Source organism: Xyrauchen texanus, chromosome 9, assembly GCF_025860055.1.
Source record: "Xyrauchen texanus isolate HMW12.3.18 chromosome 9, RBS_HiC_50CHRs, whole genome shotgun sequence".
Classification (NCBI taxonomy): domain Eukaryota; kingdom Metazoa; phylum Chordata; class Actinopteri; order Cypriniformes; family Catostomidae; genus Xyrauchen; species Xyrauchen texanus.
Genome location: NC_068284.1, coordinates 28,403,694 through 28,426,659, shown reverse-complemented (window position 1 = coordinate 28,426,659; position 22,966 = coordinate 28,403,694). Strand labels below are relative to the sequence as shown.

The 22,966-nt window shown below is 40.6% G+C and overlaps 1 protein-coding gene across 2 annotated transcripts; it reads right to left on the bottom strand.

The window, feature by feature from the left end:
* Positions 1-2,710: 2,710 nt before the first annotated feature.
* On the bottom strand, positions 2,711-9,534 carry LOC127648756 (transcription elongation factor A protein 1-like). Of its 2 annotated transcripts, XM_052133505.1 has the most exons (10): positions 9,234-9,534; positions 8,635-8,697; positions 8,441-8,546; positions 7,762-7,861; positions 5,067-5,212; positions 4,099-4,155; positions 3,813-3,967; positions 3,542-3,688; positions 3,356-3,427; positions 2,711-3,244 (listed from the first exon to the last, which is right to left on the bottom strand). In XM_052133505.1, exons 1-10 carry the CDS (start codon positions 9,306-9,308, stop codon positions 3,236-3,238), a joined length of 930 nt encoding a protein of 309 aa, XP_051989465.1. In that variant the 5' UTR covers positions 9,309-9,534; the 3' UTR covers positions 2,711-3,235. The 2 variants fall into 2 exon arrangements, with proteins under 2 accessions (XP_051989465.1, XP_051989466.1); XM_052133506.1 differs by lacking the exon at positions 8,635-8,697 and having other exon boundaries at positions 8,441-8,583.
* Between the last annotated feature and the right edge of the window lie 13,432 nt (positions 9,535-22,966).

The following is a 22,966-nucleotide window of genomic DNA, read 5'->3' as shown; positions in this document are numbered from 1 at the left end:
ATAAAGCACAATAATTTTAAAATGTGTGATTGTTTAAAGAGATTAAACAAACATTCTGTGAGCACCCCCTGCTTATGCATCACTTCCTATATAGTTTTAGTAATTCTGAAAATCAAAGTATGAATTAAGGCCCCAGGGAGCAAGCATTTTTAAAGTAATCTTTAAGTAATGTCCAAATAATGAGAATTTGATTGTAAGATTAAAATTATGAGAATGAATAGGAGCGGGTAAACATATCGATTTCCAGATGCATCACGATCTTCATTTGAACGATCTCGATATCGATTCTTAAATCTCAAGATCAATCTTGTTCTCTGTGTGCAACCCTCCACTTCAATGAGAGGAAATCACACGCGTTTGTGACCAAATTTCACACAATGTGACAAAAAATGTATATACAGAAGCCTATTTGTCATCTGGCTGGTAAATGTCAAATTTCACTCACCAGTGATTGTGTAGTATAGTGGTGAAGTATTCAGCAGTGAGATCCTTTCATTGCGAGTTGAGAGTAAAAGATTGTCTGTGTAATGTGTCCCCAAAGATGAGATCCACACAACCAAACTGCCAATGAAAAAGTCTCTTTTAATACCCTTTTTTGTTCTTTACAGTCAGTTGTTGATCAAAATCATCAGACATAGCATAGATGAGATCAAGCCATTCAAGACTCTCTGGTTGACATGCACTACTTTAAGACGCTGTTTACAGAAACGTCGGGTTTCCTTAGCACATGTTCGACAAGTCAATATAAATACCTGTAAATAGTGCAAATTATGCAATTAAGCAATAAAAATGTTCCTAAATATAATATATGCAATATAATATTTATTGATAAAATACATTGATTTGTTCATTTGTAAAAAGCTCAAATGTGAAATGAAAATAGAATTCGTTTTTTTTATTAGTTTTTCCCTTTTTTATGTGCAAAAGGGACTTTATAACTAACATATACTCATTTTAACCGATACTGAATCAAGAGCTTGAGAATCGGAATCGAATTGGGAAACCTGTGTCAATACCCAGCCCTAAGAATGAACACACCATTAAGCTACTACATTGTAAAAGAGAGAACAATGTACTACGACTACAAGAAAACTGTTGCAATGCTATTCTCTAAAAACAAGTCCTAATATGTCACAAAATGTCACTTCTCAAGAAAATGTATCTTGTTTTGATGTTTTTACTAGAAAACAAGACAAAGTTCTGATTTGTGCAGTGTACACAAACACCAATATCATAAAATGTGTCACTTCTTTATTGCTCTCTATTTGTAATAAACATGCAAATAACTAATCCAAATGTTTAATCTAAACTCATCAATATAGTGCAGAGCAGTTGGTTTCTGTTTGGTCTCCATTTATGGTGAAGTGTAACAGTGCCACTGCCCACTCCCTCTGCTCTGGAGAGGATGCACCTGGGAACCTCACAAAAGACCTCTGTAGCAAGTGTCTTTCCCGTTTTGCTGCTTCTACGGGGCAAAGTTGGTGTGTACATAAAGAACACTCTTTTCCCATTAAAGATTGGGTTAGCTCCTCTTCGTAAAATTTGAAACTACTGTAAAGATGCTGAGGTCTTACGATGTGAACAGTCACCTCCTGTTTTCCATATGCACAAAAGCACATCAGCAAAGGGTTGTTTGTTATTCAGATTAGACATTGCTAATGCAAGAGGCTTGTTAAGACATCAAGGCGGTAGTGGATAATACAGCAAAGCCATTTGTGATAAAAAGTGCAATAGAAATTCACAAAACTGGGGGACATGACAGTACAATCAAACCTGGCTTCTCATTTGGTTGCAAATGGCAAGTAGTGTGCACTTTGTATTGATTACTGATGCCAAAATTAACATTATGCAATAAATAGTATTTAGGCTGTCCAGCTTCTTCCAGGTCTATTTGAGAACCTTTCCTTATTCTGCATTCCAAATGTGGTTCTTGGAAGTTATTTTCTCAGGAAATAATAAAATACATGCACAAGATACAGCAACTATTTTCAGTCTGGAAAAAACTCTGTAGGTCCATACAATGCAAGAAAATGGGGACCACAAATCTGAAGGTCCACAAAGCACACAAAGGCAGCATAAATGATATGACTCCAGTGGTCTTCAGCAGAGAGATTTTGTATAAAAAAAAAAAAGAAAACAGATTCTTATTCAAGTACTTTTTTACTAAAAAATATCCACTTTCACCTTCTTTTGTTTTTTGGCATTTCGCATTCTTTGAGAATATTGGCACTTACTGGTTGGGGCTGGTCAAATGGGGAGATTTATAGTAGAAAAAGGATTAAAATATTGATCTGTTTCTCATCCACACCTAACAAATCACTTCTGAAGATATACATTTAACCTCTGGAGTCATATGGATTACTTTTATGCTGCCTTTATTTGATTTTAGGAGCTTCAAAGGCCTGGTCACCATTCACTTGCATTGTAAGGACCAACAGAGTGGAGATACACTTCTAAAAATATTTGTTTGTGTTCAGCAGAAGAAAGAAGGTCATACACATCTGGGATGGCATGAGGTTGAGCAAATGATGAGAGAATTTTCCTTTTTGGGGTGAACCATCCCTTTTGTCATTTCTTATTTTTAATTCTCTGCATCCAGATTGTTCACAAGAAAAATGACCGTCTCAGTAGCAGATTTTTATAGAATGTGTTGGGTTGTAAAGATGCATGTATAAAACAACAAACACCATCAATTTGTAAAACATTTTACTTCTGAAAGTAATAGCCACGTACACAGTAAAAATTGAGATCATGCATATAAATATGTATAATTCAGAGTAACAAAGAGACTCAAAGTATCTTCCAAATGAATCGGGTTTAAAATTCTAAAGCTGTTAACAAAACTAAACATATGCTAAAGCAGTTTTTTTTTGTAAACGTAATGGTCATATGTTTCTATTTCAAAATGAAAGTGTTTTGACAAGTTTTTGTTAGGGCAAAGCCAAACTAGGAATGAATGTTGTCAACATTTTTAACAAAGTATAAAAAGTGATGGTAAAAGAAACAGAAATCCAACGACATTGATCATAGTCCAAAGGCATATGGCCTAGCTATACGTCAAGTTAAAACACAGGACATGAGTTTGTGGACTATTATAATAATAAAACAAACAAGGATGCTATCTACTGTGGCATTTGTACAAAAGGTGCACCATTTAATTCATGGTTCCTATTCGTCAATCATACATAAACGTGGAATTTTTGAATCTCCAAACACAGAGAATTGGCCCCCAACTTCAGCAGAACTGTGGAGACAGATTTAATAGAGAGACCGTTAATCAAAATGTAAAGATTTAAATAGCTCAATGGCTACATCAAATTAAGCAAAGTAAAGAGTCAAATCAGAAAACCCATACCTTCCACCTATTTCCACATTCATTGCAGAAGACAAATGTTGTCATCGGTTCATCAGCACTTCGAGTTTGAACCTAAAGAATGATACACGTGTTTATAAAGTGTGGAAGAATCTCAAATGTTTGAAAACGTATACAAAAAAACTAAATCAAAACCACTCATATTTATACAGTGAGGTGTAGAATTACCTGGGTGTAGGTACACCTCTTCTTTTTGCATTTTCCGCAAGTGAACAGATCAGTCTGGGTGCCCCCAGATGTGGCCACCTGGTGGTCCCTAATGGCCTCTTTGGTCAGATTTTTGCGCATCTCTTTCAGCTCATCACTTGCCATTTCCTTTGGAATTTAGATTTTCACACTTTCACTTCTAATGTTCATATGACTATTACAAACTTTTAAATAAATACAAAAACAAGCACATAAGAGTGATTGGGGGAAATGTGTAGCACTGCTTATTCACCTCCGCTGTCATTTTTGCTATGCGGTCTGGGCTCACATTCCCACACAGAACATTCCTTCTTAGGTTTGGATTCTTGGCATCTTTAAGATTGGAGATTCGGCTTCGGACACGATTCTTGTATTTCATGTCAGTATTTTTTAATTCCAAGAAGATGCGTGCAAGATGGTCAAGATCAATTCTTTAAAATCTAAGAATTCGTTGACGACTAAAATCACATACATTAAGAATTTGATTTTACTCATTTCAATGACAAGAACTGTTATGGGGGTAGATATGAAAAGGATATATTCTTCTATCTGAGCCCCAAGTTCATCACAATCAGCCCCAATGGCAATATGATCATCTAAAAGAAAAATTAAGACAAACCAATTAAACCACACAATAAAAACACAATGCAATATACATTAACAAAATATAGTGCCTTGCAAAAATAAGCCCCTTTAATTTGACTCAATTACAAATCATTCATGCTTAAACTATCAATTTAATGTGGTATTGTATTTTTGTTATTAATAAACTTCACAAAAATATAAACCACATTTTTCAAACCCCAGACTTTAAGATTTTGAAAAGCATTTGGGGGTGAATACATATACACACTATATGGCAAAAAGTATGTGGACACCTGAACATCACACCCTTCTAAGTTTGTTAAACATTTAATTTAAAATCAATGGCCTTTAATAGGATGTTGGTCCTCTCTTTACTACTACAACAGCTTCCACTCTTTCGGGAAAAACTTTCCACTAGATGTTGGAACATGGCAGTTGGGATTTGCTCCCATTACTAGAGCAAAAGTAAGGTCAGGCACTGATGTTGGGCAATAGGATCGGGCTCGCAGTCAGCGTTCCACTAAATCACAAAGGTGTTCAGTGGGGTTCAGGTCAGGGTCTTGAGCAGGCTAGTCAAATTCTTCCACACCAGACTCAGTAAACCATGGTAGCATCCTCTGACAGTGCCATATAGAAAGTGACCGATTACTTTGACACAGACCATTTCACTGAAAATGATTTTCTAAAAAGATTGTATGGCTGTAAGCTTGATTTTATGCACCTGTTAGCAATAAGTGTATCTGAAATAGCCAAACCCATTCATTAGAAGGTGTTTACATACTTTTGACCATATAAGGTAATAGACCCCCCCCCCCCCAAATGTTTTAATTTTGGCCCATTCTTAAACGTTCTATCAAGCATCAGTGTTCTGGCAGACTGAAACATTTTCGGAGAAATCAGAGAATAGCCTGCCTTGACTTGCCTCCTGTTTGTAAAGCACTTGAAAGCATCTCCCTGCACTTGATACGGACCGAGTCAGATGTGCCTGGTGCTCTTGGGAAAGTGGCTATCAATGTGTTGGCTGTCACATCACCAGACTCACTCTTACTGATAGAATTACTGCTTGTGCTGAGTTAGGACAAGAAACAGAGAGATACAGATAGAGGTGAACATTACAGAGAGAGAGATAGAGAGAGACAGACAGATCCAGCCTTATTAAGTTTAGGAATATTTTTAATAATCTTATAAATGGATGTGCAAAACTACCAATTTTCATAATCATCTAGTCGGTCAGTTGTTTTAATGACTAGTCATGTTAAAGACTTGTTAGGCTCTATTATGTTCATATGACCCCAATCAGATGCATTTTAGAGGGATATACAGATGCTAAACTGAGCATTTCAACATGGTAATGCAGAATGACGTGCTTCTATGTAACTGGAGTGCTTCAGGGTTATCCTCGCTGCGCATTCAAAACCGCAGAACTGCAAGACAATATTGCGGGTGCACATCTAGTTCATGACATCAAGAAGATTAAACCTTTTTTACTGCAACTATTAATTTATCAGTGTCAGACAAAATCAGCAAAGGACTTTCATCTATCCACAACACCTCACAAATACAGGAACATTACACACAGCAAAGGTTTTAATGTCTGACACTGATAATCTTGAAATATATTGTTGATGCGGTGCTTTGATTGCTGTAACAACAGCGCATAAACCTGAAAAATGAAAGAGATAAAACTTCTTGCAGAGGGTTTTACTGTGCTGACTGTTATTCACTGTGAAGTAGAGGTCTTCATGGGTCCACCCAAACCCGAAGACCGACCCGGGACCCGTCTGGGTTTGAATCCAGGTTTAATACGGTCAGCCGGGTCCAATTTTATTGCTGCGGGTTCCGGATCTGTTTAAAAATATATGTAATACCCGAGTCGATCATAGAAGACCCGGCCATGATCAGACAGCACCGATGGTGATGGTGCTGTGTGTGTGTGTTGTAACTTGCAACATTGTAAAATTAGGATGAGAAAGTGCGGGCGGGAAATAAGGTGTGAATAACGGAGCAAAGCCACAACACGCTGAGTGAAGTCAGAGGCAGAGTGGAGATTAGGCACACGATAGCAAATTAGCAATACTAGAGTTAGCACCTGTAGCAATGAACGAGCTATCATTATTATTACAGTTCAAAAGTGCAAACAGTCGAAGTTACCTTATGCGAGATACAAAAAAATAAAAAAGCCAAAAGCGAAGCTGATTCTAAACAAGTCGCATTTGTCATCCGTCACTGTGACAGCAAGTGGACTTTTGAAGCTGAAATAACGAGTGGATTAGCTATGCTGTTTCAATCAGCAAGACAGGAATCACAGAAAACCTGGATGTATTTTACCAACATTCTTGGCAAGGAGGATGGATAATATGCATCACAGCCAGGCACAGGGGAGAAGGCTACTAACGTTACATTAGGTAAGAGACAAAGTTTTGTTTTCACAACTTGTAAATTAACTTGTTAATAGCAATCAACTGTGAAATCGGTATCAATCGGGTTAATGTCTCCCAGCTTTCAAATAATAGACGGGTCCGGTTCGGGTACAGCATTTCTCGGTTCTGCATGGGTACGGGTCCAATCTTTCAAATAATAGACGGTCCGGTTCGGGTACAGCATTTCTCGATTCTGCATGGGTAAGGGTCCAAGCTTTCAAATAATAGACGGGTCCGGTTTGGGTACAGCATTTCTCGGTTCTGCATGGGTACGGGTCCAAGCTTTCAAATAATAGACGGGTCCGGTTTGGGTACAGCATTTCTCGGTTCTGCATGGGTACGGGTCCAAGCTTTCAAATAATAGACGAGCCCGGTTCGGTTCCGGGTAGTATATTTCCAGGTCTCTTTGGGTTTGGCACACATTTTTGGACCCGTGAAGACCTCTACTTTGAAGCACAGCAAGCTATCATAACGCAAAAAAAAAAGCTTTATAAGAAGTAGCATCTCTTAATTAATTTGAGAATTGTGTCTCCCAACCACCACCACTAAAAATATTAATGTTGGTAGTCGAACCCACTAATCAACTAGTCAGTTGTTGGATGACTATTCGATTATGTCAGGTTCACACATCCTCCGTGAGTGGGGCGGTCATGTTGGACATTCACGTTAGCTGCGTCTCTTCCGCGAGAAACAGCAGCACCTATGTGCAGAAAATGAAGTTATCTAAGGGGTACTAAACAATATCTCTTCTTTAATAAGGTCACAAAAATCTGAGGTTATTGCTGCTTCAAGGACATCAATGGGCTGCCACATGCACTTCATGTTTAACCTTTATTAAGTTATTTTATTGTGTTTACTTGTATGAAGACAAACTGTAGTGTACTTCAGGTTGAATAATTTTGATTTGCTTGTGTGTCATTTCTATAATCTCCTGACTCTTTTAATGTTGCACTGCACCCAGATCTGCTGAACTCTCAACAAAAACAGGCTCAACGTCGAAACTATCCGCTAACTGTTGCATTTGGGACGCATCGCCTTGTGACTCACGCTTGCAGTGGGAATGGTGTATCTGTTAATATGGGCGCTGAAACAAAAGAAATGCCGCTCACGAAGGATGTGTGAACCTGACATTAGTCGACCATCCTGGCACATACCTACTTACAACAATGATTTCATTGCCTAAGGTCACTGTGATACCTCTCCTCTCTGGGCTCTGGGCTAGCCTGAACTGGTGAGACCACCGGTGTTGTGCATTCCTTCTTTTTCTCCTCAGAGTTCTTCTCCCCAGCAGGTTCATCTGTATGTCAACACCACTCTTTAGCCATTTCATCAGTCCAATAGTATAAATGACTATAAATGGTCCTCACACTGACACAACAGGCTTTTTAAAAAGACTTGTGTTGTTGTAATACCATTAACTGCCTGCAAGTGGTAGCAATTTCAGGTTTTCCTTTTCAGTGCACCAGACTGTTAATCTATCAGTTTGCAGGTAGTTGACTTGAGATTTGAAATGGTTCCTTCAGTGTGACCTGCTATACTTAATTTATTATTACTTTAAACAACATTTTTCTAATTCATATATATATATATATATATATATATATAATGCATGGATCTTATATTTAAGTTACTACATGGAATACTATATCCTTGTGAAATATCCCTTGTCATACAGTAGGCCTATTTCAATAAAGGGGGAAAAAGGTAAAAGATGTTTAAAATTTTGGAAAACTTGCAAGTGGTGACCTATCCCTAACAGCATTTAAACTACATGTACTTTCCCCATATACATGTGTTTAAATGTTTGCTTAGTAGCTTAATTGAAAAAAACAAACAAAAGAAATTAATATACATCTTATTTGTCTGCTATCCTTACCTAACAACTTCTTCCAGGACTTAATCAAGGACTTGGCTATAGACGTCACTTCATCGTCAGTGCTCTGCTTGCGGATGGCATTGACCGACATCCCGATCCTGGTGGACTGTTTAAGGAAAAGCTGATGAAAACTCTCGTCAAATCTACCAGAAAACAAAATCGAACATAATCAGCAAAGGATATAGTAAACATACCTGCAGAAGCTCCAGGGTCATGGGTATGTTCTTCAGTTCCTTTAGCAGATCCAGAGCCCCAGCCTAAAATAAATATTTAATGACTAAATAGATCTCATGATGATTCTTGAAATATTCAATGAGATCTACTGGATATGCGAGCCATGTTCATGTTTACACAGATTCCAATGGTAGTGTCTATGAATCAGAACTTCTACTAATTATCCTCACTTTACTTGCATTCACTGCCACGATTCGAGAAAACAAAACAAAAAAAAAAACATATAATATACAAACCAGATTAACATGACAGTAAAGAGTGTTTATTCATTTTGTTTGTGTGTCAGTCCTTCCCGCTGAATGACTCTGTTTTTATCCTCGCTAACAGCAGCTAATGTTGCTAATTCCCCGCTAAGCGGGAAACGCCAACCAATAAATAAAACTATTACAGATTACATTTACTCGTGGGTTATATCACTAAAATCATACAGACAACGGATCCCCAGTTTATCTCTAAATAATAACAACAACACACCGCTGTTCTTCATAGCTGTTAGCTCGTTATGTATCAACTAGCTGTGATGCAAGACAGGGAATTAATTCATGACAAAACACCTCACCCCATTCTTCTTCTGTGCCATTTTATCCATCTTCTTTGCGATTCTGATGATCTCTTCCTCTTCTTTCTTACCCATTATAGGTGTTTAGTGGAGAATGCCGTTTATGTTCAACGGGGCTTAAATGTAAATGATCAAGAAGCACATGCACACACACACCACTCAGCCGGCGGAGAACACAACAGCTCTGGCAAGAAGGCGTTTCTATGAAAAGCCCAGACATCTCTAATCGACCTATTGAACCCGTGTGATTTTTATTTATATCAAACAGTAGCGCCGCTACGCAATCTGCGTAGGCTAGGGAACCAACTACCTAGGGGGGCACCAGAAAGTCCACCGGCTGCCCTTACTCGCACAGTATACGTTATTCAAGGACCCGAAACAGTTGCGGAACACAGACGATCGCTTCGCGCTCATATCACGGGAGGGGGGGACGTTCTTGTAGTGTAACACCGATGTATCATTCTACAAGACATTTCTTTCATTTAGTTATAAATAAATTATTTCTAAGACAATCCCACACTCTATCCCAGTCTACATACGTATCTGCTCTAGCACTATGAAGAGCAAGGGCGGATTAAAAGACCTGAGCGTACAGAGTGGAGGCCCCACATGACGTGATGACGTTCAACTTTATGCGCTACAGGACGCTTGTCAGATTTGATTGGGTTTTTCAAATAGATGGAAGTAAAGTTTCTGACACGGCCAATTATATGTACTTTTAAATTATGAACAGATCCAAAATCATGGGTTATTATTAGGGATGTGCGCGGTATTCAAATATCAAAATAACTGTTCAGTTAGTGACGACATTACCCCAATCCAGTTCTTCAATCCACCGTCGGACTCAGAACAACTCACGTGCAGAATAACCGAGGGGTGAGACACCTTTTGCAATTCTGACTTGTGTACCATATTTCCATATGAAGCCAAACAATATATCAACACCTTATATCATTATGACATCCACAAGATTTTCCCTTATTAAATCAGAAGACAATTTTCAGATTCTGTACTCAAAGGGAAAATGCCACAATATTCGTGTTCCTCCTGCCAAATCGTTTAAGAATGTTTGGATTTTCTAACCTGGAATGCCATTGCAATCTGTAATACATTGCATTTGGGAATATTTATATTATTATTTATTAAGTATTATTTATAGATGGATGAGTGTAGCACAGCTCCCAAAGGATGACACGGGAAACAGCTTCTTGCTCAAGGTAAGGATCTTTAATTAACACACTTTCTATTACACACAATTGTACAGCACACTTTCTCCGAAGTTGCTGGTCTGTAGGCACTCTCTCTCCCGAGGCTCTGTGGCTGCTGCTCTTTTATGCCGCTCTCCCCATGCTTACTGCAATTAGACACAGTTGTTAGACATAATTTAGCTCAGGTGTAAGCGCCCTTAACGTTTTTCTCTCCCGGACGGGCGCTTGACCACGCCCCCGCTGCCACAATAAGAAAATTAATTTGTTCTATGCACTGAACTAAAAAATAAGTGCCATGTTATATTGATTTCAGTGTGACTAAAAGCTATTTCTTTGACTTAGCTGTCTAGATAGCTAGTTAGCTAAACCATTAACTAGCTAACTGGCAAATCATGACATGGTTTTGAATGCTGATCTTAAAACAAATAATACTGCTGCATTATAAGCCCAATAATTGAACAATAAAACATGTAGGGCATTTAAATTTACCAATACATATGTTCTCAATTGAATAACTTATATGACTGTCCCACATTAGTCAAAACATGCTGTCTTGACTTTCGAAACAACCTTTTCTAAAGTGGGACGACAAAGACTGCTTGAAATAGAAAATACTTTAACACATTTTCACAATATTATTGCAACATTTGATTTACGAAAACATCACAAACATGTTTTATTTACAACAGATTAATATCCTTAACATTAGTCTAAATCCTATGTTATTGAGTGGACTTCACAAGGGGTACTTCTTGTTTGATGATTTTCCCACCCATATTTATGACATCCCTTCCACAAAGTCACATGATTTCACCAATCATATTCACATTAATGTTGTAAAAGAAGAGATAAATGCACTGAAGTTTAGGTGTCCCACATTAGTCAGTGTCCCATATTACTCTAATCCACTATACCCGACAAACCTATAGGTTTTGGGCCAGGTTCGGGTCAGTTTTTCAAGTAAGCAATATGGGGAGTTACATTCATCAGACAGACTTCTTTGATCATTGTGCCGGCCACAACTCAGGACCATGACATTTTTTAGAGACTGCATTAAGTTTAAAACAACTTTAAAATGTATAAACGCATCTCATGACACCTTTGTTCTGTTTCGCCATTTGTTGCGCTGCATCAAGCTTTTTTAGCGCTGGTGACACAAATCAAAGAAATCAATCTGTTACACATTATTCCAGATTGTTTTTCACCTGGCAAAGTTTCAGCGCTTGTTAAACAGTGAGCCAATGTTTTTTCCTTCTTTTTGCTCTGGTGTGCAGACAATAATTACGCAAGTTAAATGATAAATCATTTAAAAATCAAATCATCCCAAAGATGACCTGTAAACCATAACATTCACTGCCTTATGGAAAATGAACCTGCCCAGGCAGAATTACGCATTTTCCATTGATTAAGAATAGGCCTAGGCCTACTGTGTTGCAGGCAGTGACAGAGATTATTTTTGTTCTACTTTAATGTGATTTTATAATTTGAAGATCTATGTATTGTGCAATTTCATCTCATAGTTCACTGTGCACTTTATTCCCTGTTAATCTAAGATTGTGTTTGACACATCCATGGCAAGGGTTGGGACATTACTTTTGAAATGTATTCGACTACAGATTACATAATACATGCTGTAAAATTTAAATTGTAACATATTCTGTTAAATTACTCAAGGTCAGTAACATATTCTAATATATATTCTAAATACTTTGGATTCCTTCTTCAGCACTGGTAGATTTTTTTCACTTGTTTTGTCTATAAAAACTCTGTCAGTACAGTAAGCCAAAATACACATGTTAAAAATACATTCTCTGAAAAAAAACAAAATATCTTATGCAGTGTTGTTATCTTGCTTTATCTTCTAAATCAAATTAATATTGTTTTAAGGATTTGTATATATTTTTACAGGAAAACAAAACAAAAATTATTATCAAGAATACGATTTTTGCCCTAATATCAAAGGTCTTACTAGAAAAAATTAATAATGATCCAATGTGAATATTCTTGATAAAAAAATATAATCGTACTTGGTAACATGTGCATGTTAAATGGCTAGAAATAGCATTTTAGCTTAGCTCAATATTAAATGAAACAAATGACAATAAAATGCAAAGTAATCTCTTCAGTAATCAAAATACTTTTTGAATGTAACTGTATTCTAATTACCAATAATTCAAATTGTAACTGTAATGACTTATATTTTGTATGTTAAATACGTAATCCCGTTACATGTATTCCGTTACTCCCCAACCCTGTCCATGGCCATAAACGTTCTTTATTCCCTAGTCCCGACTACCAACATATAACAGAATAACTGTTTGTGAACTCTTTTTGTGCTGCAGCTGTGAGACGCAGATTCCCTGTGTGTGCACTCGAGAGCCTGTGGTTGCGCTGCTGTTTTCCAGCAAGCATTCGGCCGAACTAATGGTAGGCCTATTTCACACAAGGCTGACATTTATGTGGATTTATAATAGATATCTCAAAATAAATAAATTAATTAATTAATAATCGATTTAGAGCTCGGGGCCCTTTGGGTTTAGAGGCCCCTGGGCAACGGCCCAATTGGCCTGGTTGTTAATCTGTCCTTGAGGAGAAGAGACAACTTCATGTTGGAAGAGAACACGGACACTCTTATTATATGAAACTGAGGAAAGGCATGATTGACCCACAGATGTTTCAAAAACATTGAGATGTGGCATATGGAGGACAAAACATGCAAAAATAATAAATAAATACATAAATAAATAAATGTAATAATAAGAAAATAAATAAAGGAATAAATGTCTTGATAAAACAAATATGATTAGTTTTTAATGAAAGTTATTCCTGAATTTATTTTTGTATGAATTTTTTTCCTTTATTTATTATTTTCTCTTTTTATTTTTATTCTTTAAAACATTTTTTATTCTTTCATTTGTTTTTGTTTTTTTTATTATTTATGCATTCATTTATTTTTATATTTATTTATTCCCACATCATTTATTTCTATATTTAAATATTCCCACATTTATTTATTTTTTTATTTATTCTTACATTTGTGTCTCTTGTATGATAATTATGTGGGCGGGTCTGGTTTACCATTGGCTTATTATAGATTGAAGCGTGTGCTCGATTACTCTTGACTTGTTTTGATGTGACGTTAGGTCATAGCAATATCGCGTGTAAACTATAGGTATTTGTGGGGCTAAAAAGATAAGAGCTTAAGTCAATCCAAGATGTATTGGTTATACTACAATCACAAAATAAATGGGAAGCTGTTTCTTCAACAAAACCACAAAATGGGCAAGTTTCATAAATGATATGATTTAACCTTGTCCTTTTCTTTCTTTTTTCTGTGTATATAACTTCATATTTTGATATCATTTAAAAATAAATAATTATTTATTGTTATAATTTTAACAGTGGTATTTGTAAAGACCATAGTAAGCAAGCACTGTTACATATACCTTGTCTTGTTTCTCTGTTGCCCTTTGTCTGCCATTTTTGTCACCTTTGCATTGCTTAGTTTTCACTTTTGTCCCTTGTGTAGCTCCTTAGTCTCTTTGTTAGCTTTCTTGTTCACTTGTCATTGTTTAAGAACTACACTTCCCAGCATCCACCTGCCATCATCACTGCCATTTTGTTCATTGTTCTCACCTGTGTCTTATTCAGTCATCACTCACTGTATATTTAAGCCCTGCTTTTTGTTCACTTCTTGTCGTTCGTTCTGTAACGCTTGAGCAGCAAGGCAGACGAGGAGATGCGGATCTAAATGCAGTTTCACTTTATTAAATAAACAAGCAAGAAAAACACAAAGGAACAACCCTCAATGGGGAAAATAGAACTGAAAACTAAACACGAAGGAACAAGACAGAGAACTCGGGCAGGGAACACAAACCAGGCTAACAACAAACAACGAACGACAAGGAGTGAACAAAAAGCAGGGCTTAAATACACAGTGAGTGATGACTGAATAAGACACAGGTGAGAACAATGAACAAAATGGCAGTGATGATGGCAGGTGGATGCTGGGAAGTGTAGTTCTTAAACAATGACAAGTGAACAAGAAAGCTAACAAAGAGACTGAGGAGCTACACAAGGGACAAAAGTGAAAACTAAGGAATGCAAAGGTGACAAAAATGGCAGACAAAGGGCAACAGAAAAACAAGAAAAGGTATATGTAACATAGCCCCCGCAAGGATCGGATACCAGACGATACAGAAACATAAAACAAAACAAAAAATGTCCATTGACTGGGGGGGAAGCTTGTGGTAGGCAGACAGACCAAGGGGGGCAACGAAGGGCAGACAGGAAGTCCAAGGGGGCACAGAAGGCAGGCAGGAAGTCCAAGGGGGCACAGAGGGTAGGCAGGAAGTTCAAGGGGGCACAAAGGGCAAGGACAGGTTCAGGTGGTCTGGGAGCTGGCCACCGGGCAAGGACAGGTTTGGGGGACCTGGGAAGAGGCCACAGGACAGGGACCGGGTCAGGAGGTCTGGGGGGAGGCCACAGGAGGGGAACAGGGTCAGGAGGCCTGGGAGGAGGCCACAGGGCAGGGACTGGGTCAGGAGGCCTGGGAGGAGGCCACAGGACAGGGACTGGGTCAGGAGGCCTGGGAGGAGGCCACAGGACAGGGACTGGGTCAGGAGGCCTGGGAGGAGGCCACAGGACAGGGACTGGGTCAGGAGGCCTGGGAGGAGGCCACAGGACAGGGACTGGGTGAGGAGGCCTGGGAGGAGGCCACAGGGCAGGGACCGGGTCAGGAGGCCTGGGAGGAGGCCACAGGGCAGGGACCGGGTCAGGAGGCCTGGGAGGAGGCCACAGGGCAGGGACCGGGTCAGGAGGCCTGGGAGGAGGCCACAGGGCAGGGACCGGGTCAGGAGGCCTGGGAGGAGGCCACAGGGCAGGGACCGGGTCAGGAGGCCTGGGAGGAGGCCACAGGACGGGAACAGGGTCAGGAGGCCTGGGAGGAGGCCACAGGACGGGAACAGGGTCAGAAGGCCTGGGAGGAGGCCACAGGACAGGGTCTGGGTCAGGAGGCCTGGGAGGAGGCCACAGGACAGGGACTGGGTCAGGAGGCCTGGGAGGAGGCCACAGGACAGGGACTGGGTCAGGAGGCCTGGGAGGAGGCCACAGGACAGGGACTGGGTCAGGAGGCCACAGGGCAGGGACTGGGTCAGGAGGCCTGGGAGGAGGCCACAGGACAGGGACTGGGTCAGGAGGCCTGGGAAGAGGCCACAGGACAGGAACCGGGTCAGGAGGCCTGGGAGGCTCTGAGGACGGAGCTGAGGAAAGCTCTGGAGTCTCTGGGAGCAGAGCCGTAGGAGGCTTGGGAGGCGGAGCCGTAGGAGGCTCGAGAGGTGGAGCTGTAGGAGGCTCGAGAGGCGGAGCCTTAGAAAGCTCTGGAGTCTCTGGAAGCAGAGCTGTAGGAGGCTCGGGAGGTGGAGCCGTGGAAGGCTCGAGAGGCTTGGGAGGCGGAGCCCAGGAAGGCTCGAGAGGCTTGAGGGGCATAGCCCTAGAAGACTCGAGTGACTTGAGGGGCGGAGTTCTGGGAGGCTCGAGAGACTTGAGAGGCTGAGCCCTGGAAGGCTCGAGAGGCGGAGTTCTGAAAGGCTCGAGAAGCTTGAGAGGCAGAGTCCTGGGAGGCTCGGGAAGCTCGAGAGGCGGAGCCCTGGAAGGCTCGAGAGGCTTGAGAGGCGGAGCCCTGAAAGGCTTGAGAGGCTTGAGAGGCGGAGCCCTGGAAGGCTCGAGTGACTTGAGGGGCGGAGCCCTAGCGAGCCCAGGAAGCTCGGAAGGCGGAGCTCTGAAAAGCTTGGAGGGCGGAGCTCTGGGAAGCTCGGGAGGCGGAGCTCTGGGAAGCTAGGGAGGTGGAGTTCTGGGAAGCTCGGGAGGCGGAGCTCTGGTAAGCTCGGGAGGCGGAGCTCTGGGAAGCTCGGGAGGCGGAGCTCTGGAAAGCTCGGGAGGCGGAGCTCTGGAAAGCTCGGGAAGCTCGGAAGGCAGAGCTCTGGAAAGCTCGGAGGGTGGAGCTCTGGAAAGCTTGGGAGGGCGGAGCTCTGGAAAGCTCAGAAGGCGGAGCTCTAGAAAGCTCGGGAGGCGGAGCTCTGGAAAGCTCGGGAAGCGGAGCTCTGGAAAGCTCGGGAAGCGGAGCTCTGGAAAGCTCGGGAGGCGGAGCTCGGGAAGCTCAGGAGGCGGAGCTCTGGGAAGCTCGGGAGGCGGAGCTCTCGAAGGCTCAGGAAGCTCGGAAGGTGTTGGGTCTTGGACGGTAGAGGCCACAGGCGCTGGCTCTGGGACGGTAGGTGCTACAGGCACTGGCTCTGGGACGGTAGGTGCTACAGGCGCTGGCTCTGGCACGGTAGGTGCTACAGGCGCTGGCTCTGGCACGGTAGGTGCTACAGGCGCTGGCTCTGGCTCGCTGACCGTGGCAGGCGTGGGCTCTGGCTCGCTGACCGTGGCAGGCGTGGGCCCTGGCTCGAAGACCGGGGCAGGCGTGGACCGGGAGGCAGATGCCTGTCTTCTCCTCCTCCTCCGGGCGGACGAAGTTGAGCGCGCCGGCTCTGAAGCAAACAATGTTGGCAGCGTGTAGGTCAGGACGGGCGTGGAGAGACGAATCGTGGCGGAGAGGGGAAGTATCCTTGTGGGAGGAGCGGTAGCATCATCCTCCAGAACTTCCACGGTCAGTGGCGATCCGATGACTCGCAGGGTCTCCTCCACGAAACTGAAGAGTGTCCAGCCACGCTTCGCCGGCGGCAACAGTTCCCTTAGGGACTTGTTCAAGTTACCCGGAAGAATGCCACCAGAGCGTAATCGGGGAAGTCAGAGATGTTTGCCAGCTTCAGAAACTCGTGGACGTGGTCCTCCAAAGGGCGGTCCCCCTGCTGGAGGCTAAGGAGCCGGTAATTCGCCGAATAGGCTGCTAGATCCATGTGTGGTCGTTCGTCTGTAACGCTTGAGCAGCAAGGCAGACGAGGAGATGCGGCTCTAAATGCAGTTTCACTTTATTAAATAAACAAGCAAGAAAAACACAAAGGAACAACCCTCAATGGGGAAAATAGAACTGAAAACTAAAAACTAAACACGAAGGAACAAGACAGAGAACTCGGGCAGGGAACACAAACCAGGCTAACAACAAACAATGAACGACAAGGAGTGAACAAAAAGCAGGGCTTAAATACACAGTGAGTGATGACTGAATAAGACAGGTGAGAACAATGAACAAAATGGCAGTGATGATGGCAGGTGGATGCTGGGAAGTGTAGTTCTTAAACAATGACAAGTGAACAAGAAAGCTAACAAAGAGACTAAGGAGCTACACAAGGGACAAAAGTGAAAACTAAGGAATGCAAAGGTGACAAAAATGGCAGACAAAGGGCAACAGAGAAACAAGACAAGGTATATGTAACAAGCACATGGAATCATGGATATTCTTCACTACCATGGTTAGATGTAACATGATTTCTATAAAACAAACTATGGCATTTTTGTAATTACAATGAGTAGACCTACTGTAAACACATGAATAAACAATAAATACAAAATATAAATATTTATAAGAAGAAACATAAATTAATTATATTCCCTCACTCCCCTAATGTAGCATATGACAAATTCAATAGAGCTGAAGCAGTGATCTGATAATATTTATTATGAATCTTTTTCTACCAAAAGTACAGTTAGTGTTACTATAGTAAATTCAAGGGTGTTGATGTAGAATTCTGTGCCGAATTCAAATGGTTTCCGCTTCTCGTGCCTTGCTTCTCACTGATCCTTGCAAAGCTGCGAGTTTAAGAGCTTGAGCTTTAAGAGATTTGCACTGCTCTGTCCATTTTGCTGTATCCATCTACAGAGCCATATAGGTGCATAAGCCGAGGTTGTGCCTTCACCTGTGTATTTGACGCTGCTAAACCAGATACTTCAGATACATCACTAGACTTCAAATTCAGATGAACCATGGTAAAAATGTGTACAAACCCGTATAATTGAGAACCAACTGATATACTCCAAGTCTAGATAAATGATAGATGTGATTAATATGATTGATAAACTCCCCCCATTTTTAAACTAACGCCCCCCTCCCTACTAATTTCCTCTCAGCGCCTCCTAACATCCTTTGAACCCCAGCCCCCCCCATTGACAAACCCTGATCTAGATCAAAGCATGCCCCATTAATGGGGGCATGTTGTCACAAAAAATAAACGCGTGTTCAGTGGACTGTATCTTTTTTTTTCATGGAAAATAATGGTTAAACAAATAAATACATTTTAAGTTACGGGGCTACATAGAAATTGACTTAAAAATTTTACATTCTGTTTGAGAAGGCTTGTCTGGCAAGTATTTATTAATTTAACTAAATTAATTTTTTAACTTTTATATATAATTGACCTGCTATTTTTTTCTTTTGCCATTTAAATATATTTTTTGTCATTCTTTCCAATTGCTTCTAATCTTAAGAGATCAAGACAACTTGACTCCTCATTGAGTGAATTTGTCTGTCACTAGCACTGTCTTGAGCAACAATATCAGTAATTATTATTTAGTTTGGATAATGAGGGTGAGAATGTAGTCTATACAACAGCTCTTGAGCTCTCTTTTGACTCATTCAGTCATAAAGATTGCAAGAAATGCACAGACAAACCATAAAAAATTAATACAAACATTGTCAAAATGGTTTGAATTGACCCTAAACAACATTGCAAGGCTAATCTCCACCTCATGCTGATAGGAAATCCCATAAACATATCTGGAGACCAGACAGGGAGCCCTGGGATTACTGGAAACAACTAAATATCCATGGAGAAACATCCAACAATAGATAAAATAAAAAATAAAATAAAGAGTGAATAGGTTCTAAAGGCAAGTCACTGCAAGAATAAGGTCCACTGTTCTATGCAGTTCATATACATATTTGATTAATATAATACAAGATTAACATTGTCACAGATGTAATGCACTAAAAAAATGGTGCTGCCCTGCTGTAAACCAATCAGTATATCAATATTCCTGCTGTCCTTCCGTAGTCACAATTACACTCCCACAGAGAGAAGCATGCTTGCAGCTGAGACTTCTCTTTCCTTTATTGTTAGCTACAGCATTAAACCTCTCTACTTCACACCCACTCTAATCCCTATTAGCAGAGGCCATCAATCTATTTATACCTCTGCAAGAAATTAGAAACACCTTCAGTCATCTGCTGGTTATCACACAGTAGAAGACTTACATTAGGACTCATTATGTTTAAGTAAAATTCTGACTTCCGTTTAAGGATAAAAACCTCAACAACTGGAATTACTTTAGTTGATTATATAGCAAGAAGTAACAGAATTTTGATTAGTAAAAGAGATTATTGAGATTACAGAAAAGGTTTACATGGAGGTTATTTTATAACTATATTGTTATTGAACATGATATCATTTATTACTATACTTTCATCATTATAATTATTCTTTTCTATCAATACTTTCATGATATTAAGCTTGAAGGCTAAATATTTAATGTTGTTGTGAAAATTTAGATTACAGAAATAATTTGTTTAAAAATATATTTTCATTAACCTTGAGGCTTAAATGAAAGTATTCTTGATGTTCTTTTTCTCTAAAATTCCATTTAACCATGACCAAAGATTACACAAATTGACCCTGATGCATGCAGTCCTAAAATAGCCATGAGCGTTGTTCATAATCTCTTCAGATGATGGACGACCAACTCTCCAATTCAACTCTCCTAAAATGTAAAATAAGGTAAGTTGAGATGCTCCAATTTTTGTTGTTGTGATCTAACAACCAAGTCACCAAACGTAGTAAGACTTGTCAGAAATTCTCTTTAAAACGACAAAATAATCTGACAGAGAAAGTGTGTGCTGATAATCAGCTGTTATTGAATACAGTGTTTCTTTTGAGAAACATTGTATTGTAGTGTATTGTATTGTATTTTAAGTAATGCCACATTTAGGAGATAAGAAGTTTTTTTTGTTATGCCTCGTTTAGTGCTTTTTAGATTAACACTTTATAATTTATAATCTAAACAATGATTCATTGCAACAAAGCATTCCTGTAGACCTAATTTTTCTAATTTGATTTGTCTAATTTGTCTGTACCACATAGCAAGGTTATCTGTGTAAACTTGATTCGATTTTTGCATTCATCTCAGGACCTGTGACCTATCCAGACTTCAAAACATTTCTTTCTAGATTTTCATTTTAGATCCTTTATCAGATAAACAAACTATGTTGCTTGTCCAGTTTATTTTAGACATTAGTATTGTATGTATATATTTGTATCTTTGTTTAATTTACACTCAGTTGCCGTTCATTAGCATTAGCATTTGGTTATTGTGTTTGACTTGTGAAACTATTACAACACCTCCAAGTCTTGCCATGTTATGCAAACCTTCCTGAATAAATCCTACAAGAGACAAGTCAATGGAATTTATTTTTAAAACAATACCTAAAAGAAGAATAGTTACAACACAGTTGTTGCTGCTGAAATAGATACTGATTCTTCTTTTGCGTGAGCTGTAACAGAATTCCACAGGAAAAAGGCAACATACAAAGAAATAATTGTTTAATTTAAAGGTTTTGTTTTTTTATCATCAACTGAAAGACCCCCTAGAACAATGACTCCGTACACTTGATATGTGTGCTAATGCATATGGGGAGTTGTCCTTCCACATGACCTAGTTGAAACCGCTCTACAATAATGGCAATATTCTAATATTGCTATGGAATTTGAGCTTTTAGGAGCGAAGCTGTCTGCCATAAAAGCAGGTGCACAAACTTTAGCAGGGCCACGCCCAAGCAGAGTCATTTCTCATTGAGACAGACTGTCCTCACTGCAAGGGCATGAGTCTCAAGATGCTGCGCTCGTGAATTGCTCTCATTCTGAGGGACGATTCAGCCTCATGCACCCTCCCACCCACCTCTTCTGTGATACCCGAGCGGTCACACGAGGAGGAACGGCAGGCCGCAAGATCGAGTAGGATAAATTTGAGGTGGACCTCCATACAATGCGTCTATGCTGATACATTATGTGCGTGACGAGCTCCGGCCCCCTGCAGGAGTGTACGGCTTTGTTTCGTTCGCCGGTTCTTACGCTGGGGATAATGACGATGTCATGTCCCTTACTGCATCAGGTGAGTGGTCAGTAAATTATTCTGCGGCCCCTCCCCCCAACGAGGGTGAAGAGCGTGTACGCTCCACTGACAAGGGGATGCTTTGCATCCTTTCAAGGGTGGTTGAAGAGCTTGATATCATGTGGTCTCCTCCAGAGAAACTTACACAATCTTGTCTTGATGAATGGTTCCTGCAGTTTGGAAGCTGTCAATCGACCGCTTCTCATAGATCTGCTCTGTTCTCACTGAAAATCCTGGAGCGCACCTTATTCACCTCACCTGTGCAGCGATTACATTCTCTCTAATGTGGATCACGGTGAAGAAAACTGTTATGCCCAACTACCTCCCCTGAAGAGGTGGTAGCGGCACATTTCTGCCAGGCGAGTAGCAGAGCGTGGAACACACTGCCTGTTCATCTTTCTAAGCTGATTCGAGGGGGGATGGTGGGAGGTAATAAAAGAGTACAGCGCTCGCATGAGGTACTCAAACTTTTTCAATAAAGGACTTTACGACTTCAAAGCCCACATATTTTTACACAGAAGTGTCAGTGCTGGTATTTACAACAATCGAGCACAATCTGATCACGCAATATGGAATTATGATTTAATCATAAAGTTCCTTAGAGGAGCAAGACGATTAAATCCACCTCGGCTGGCTACAGTCCTGACTTGGGACCTAACTTTGGTCCTAAATGCGCTTGCAGAGCCCCCCTTCGTGACTTTGGAATTTGTTGATTTGCGAATGCTCTCCATTAAGACCGCACTACTGCTGGCTTTGGCCTCAGTAAAATGGGTTGGTGACTTACTTGCACTATCAATTGACAATTCATGTCTGGATTTTGGCTCTGGTCTTTCAAAAGCCACTGTCAAACCCAGAAAAGCTATGTGCTTAAGGTTCTAACCATGCTTCAGAGTGCAGATGGTTCACCTTCAAGCCTTCTGACCTCTGATTTATTTCAGATGAGGAACAATCTTTGCATTTGATATACCTTGTGCGGGCGCTACACACATATGTTGAGCGAACACGCCAGTTCAGACTGTCTGATCAGCTCTTTGTGTGCTATGGAGGATGCACGAAAGGAATGTCCGTCTCCAAGCAAAGACTTTCTCACTGGATCGTTGATGCGATTGCCCTGGCTTATGAGTTGCAGGGTAAGATCTGCCCAATTGGTGTTAAAGCACACTCAACTAGAAGCATCGCCTCCTCATTGGGATTGACGAATGGTGTGTCCTTACAAGACATATGTTTTGCAGCAGGATGGTCTTCTCAAAACATATTCGCAAGGTTTTACAACTTAGATTTAACGTCTCTCTCTTCACAAGTCCTCTCTGTTTAGAGCGCTTGCTATTTCGTTTGCCATACTTATGCCCCTCCCCTTAAGTGTGGTTTCCCCCGTCATTTTACACAAGCGCCTTGTAATTTATCATAAAGTCACAAGCACTTTCA

Excerpts from the sequence above, each read along its gene's own strand:
- LOC127648756 (XM_052133505.1), bottom strand. The coding sequence starts at position 9,308 with ATGGGTAAGAAAGAAGAGGAAGAGATCATCAGAATCGCAAAGAAGATG. Across the intron at positions 8,547-8,634 it reads TGACCCTGGAGCTTCTGCAG|TCCACCAGGATCGGGATGTC; the intron begins GTATGTTTACTA and ends TTCCTTAAACAG. Across the intron at positions 3,428-3,541 it reads AGAGGTGTACCTACACCCAG|GTTCAAACTCGAAGTGCTGA; the intron begins GTAATTCTACAC and ends ATCATTCTTTAG.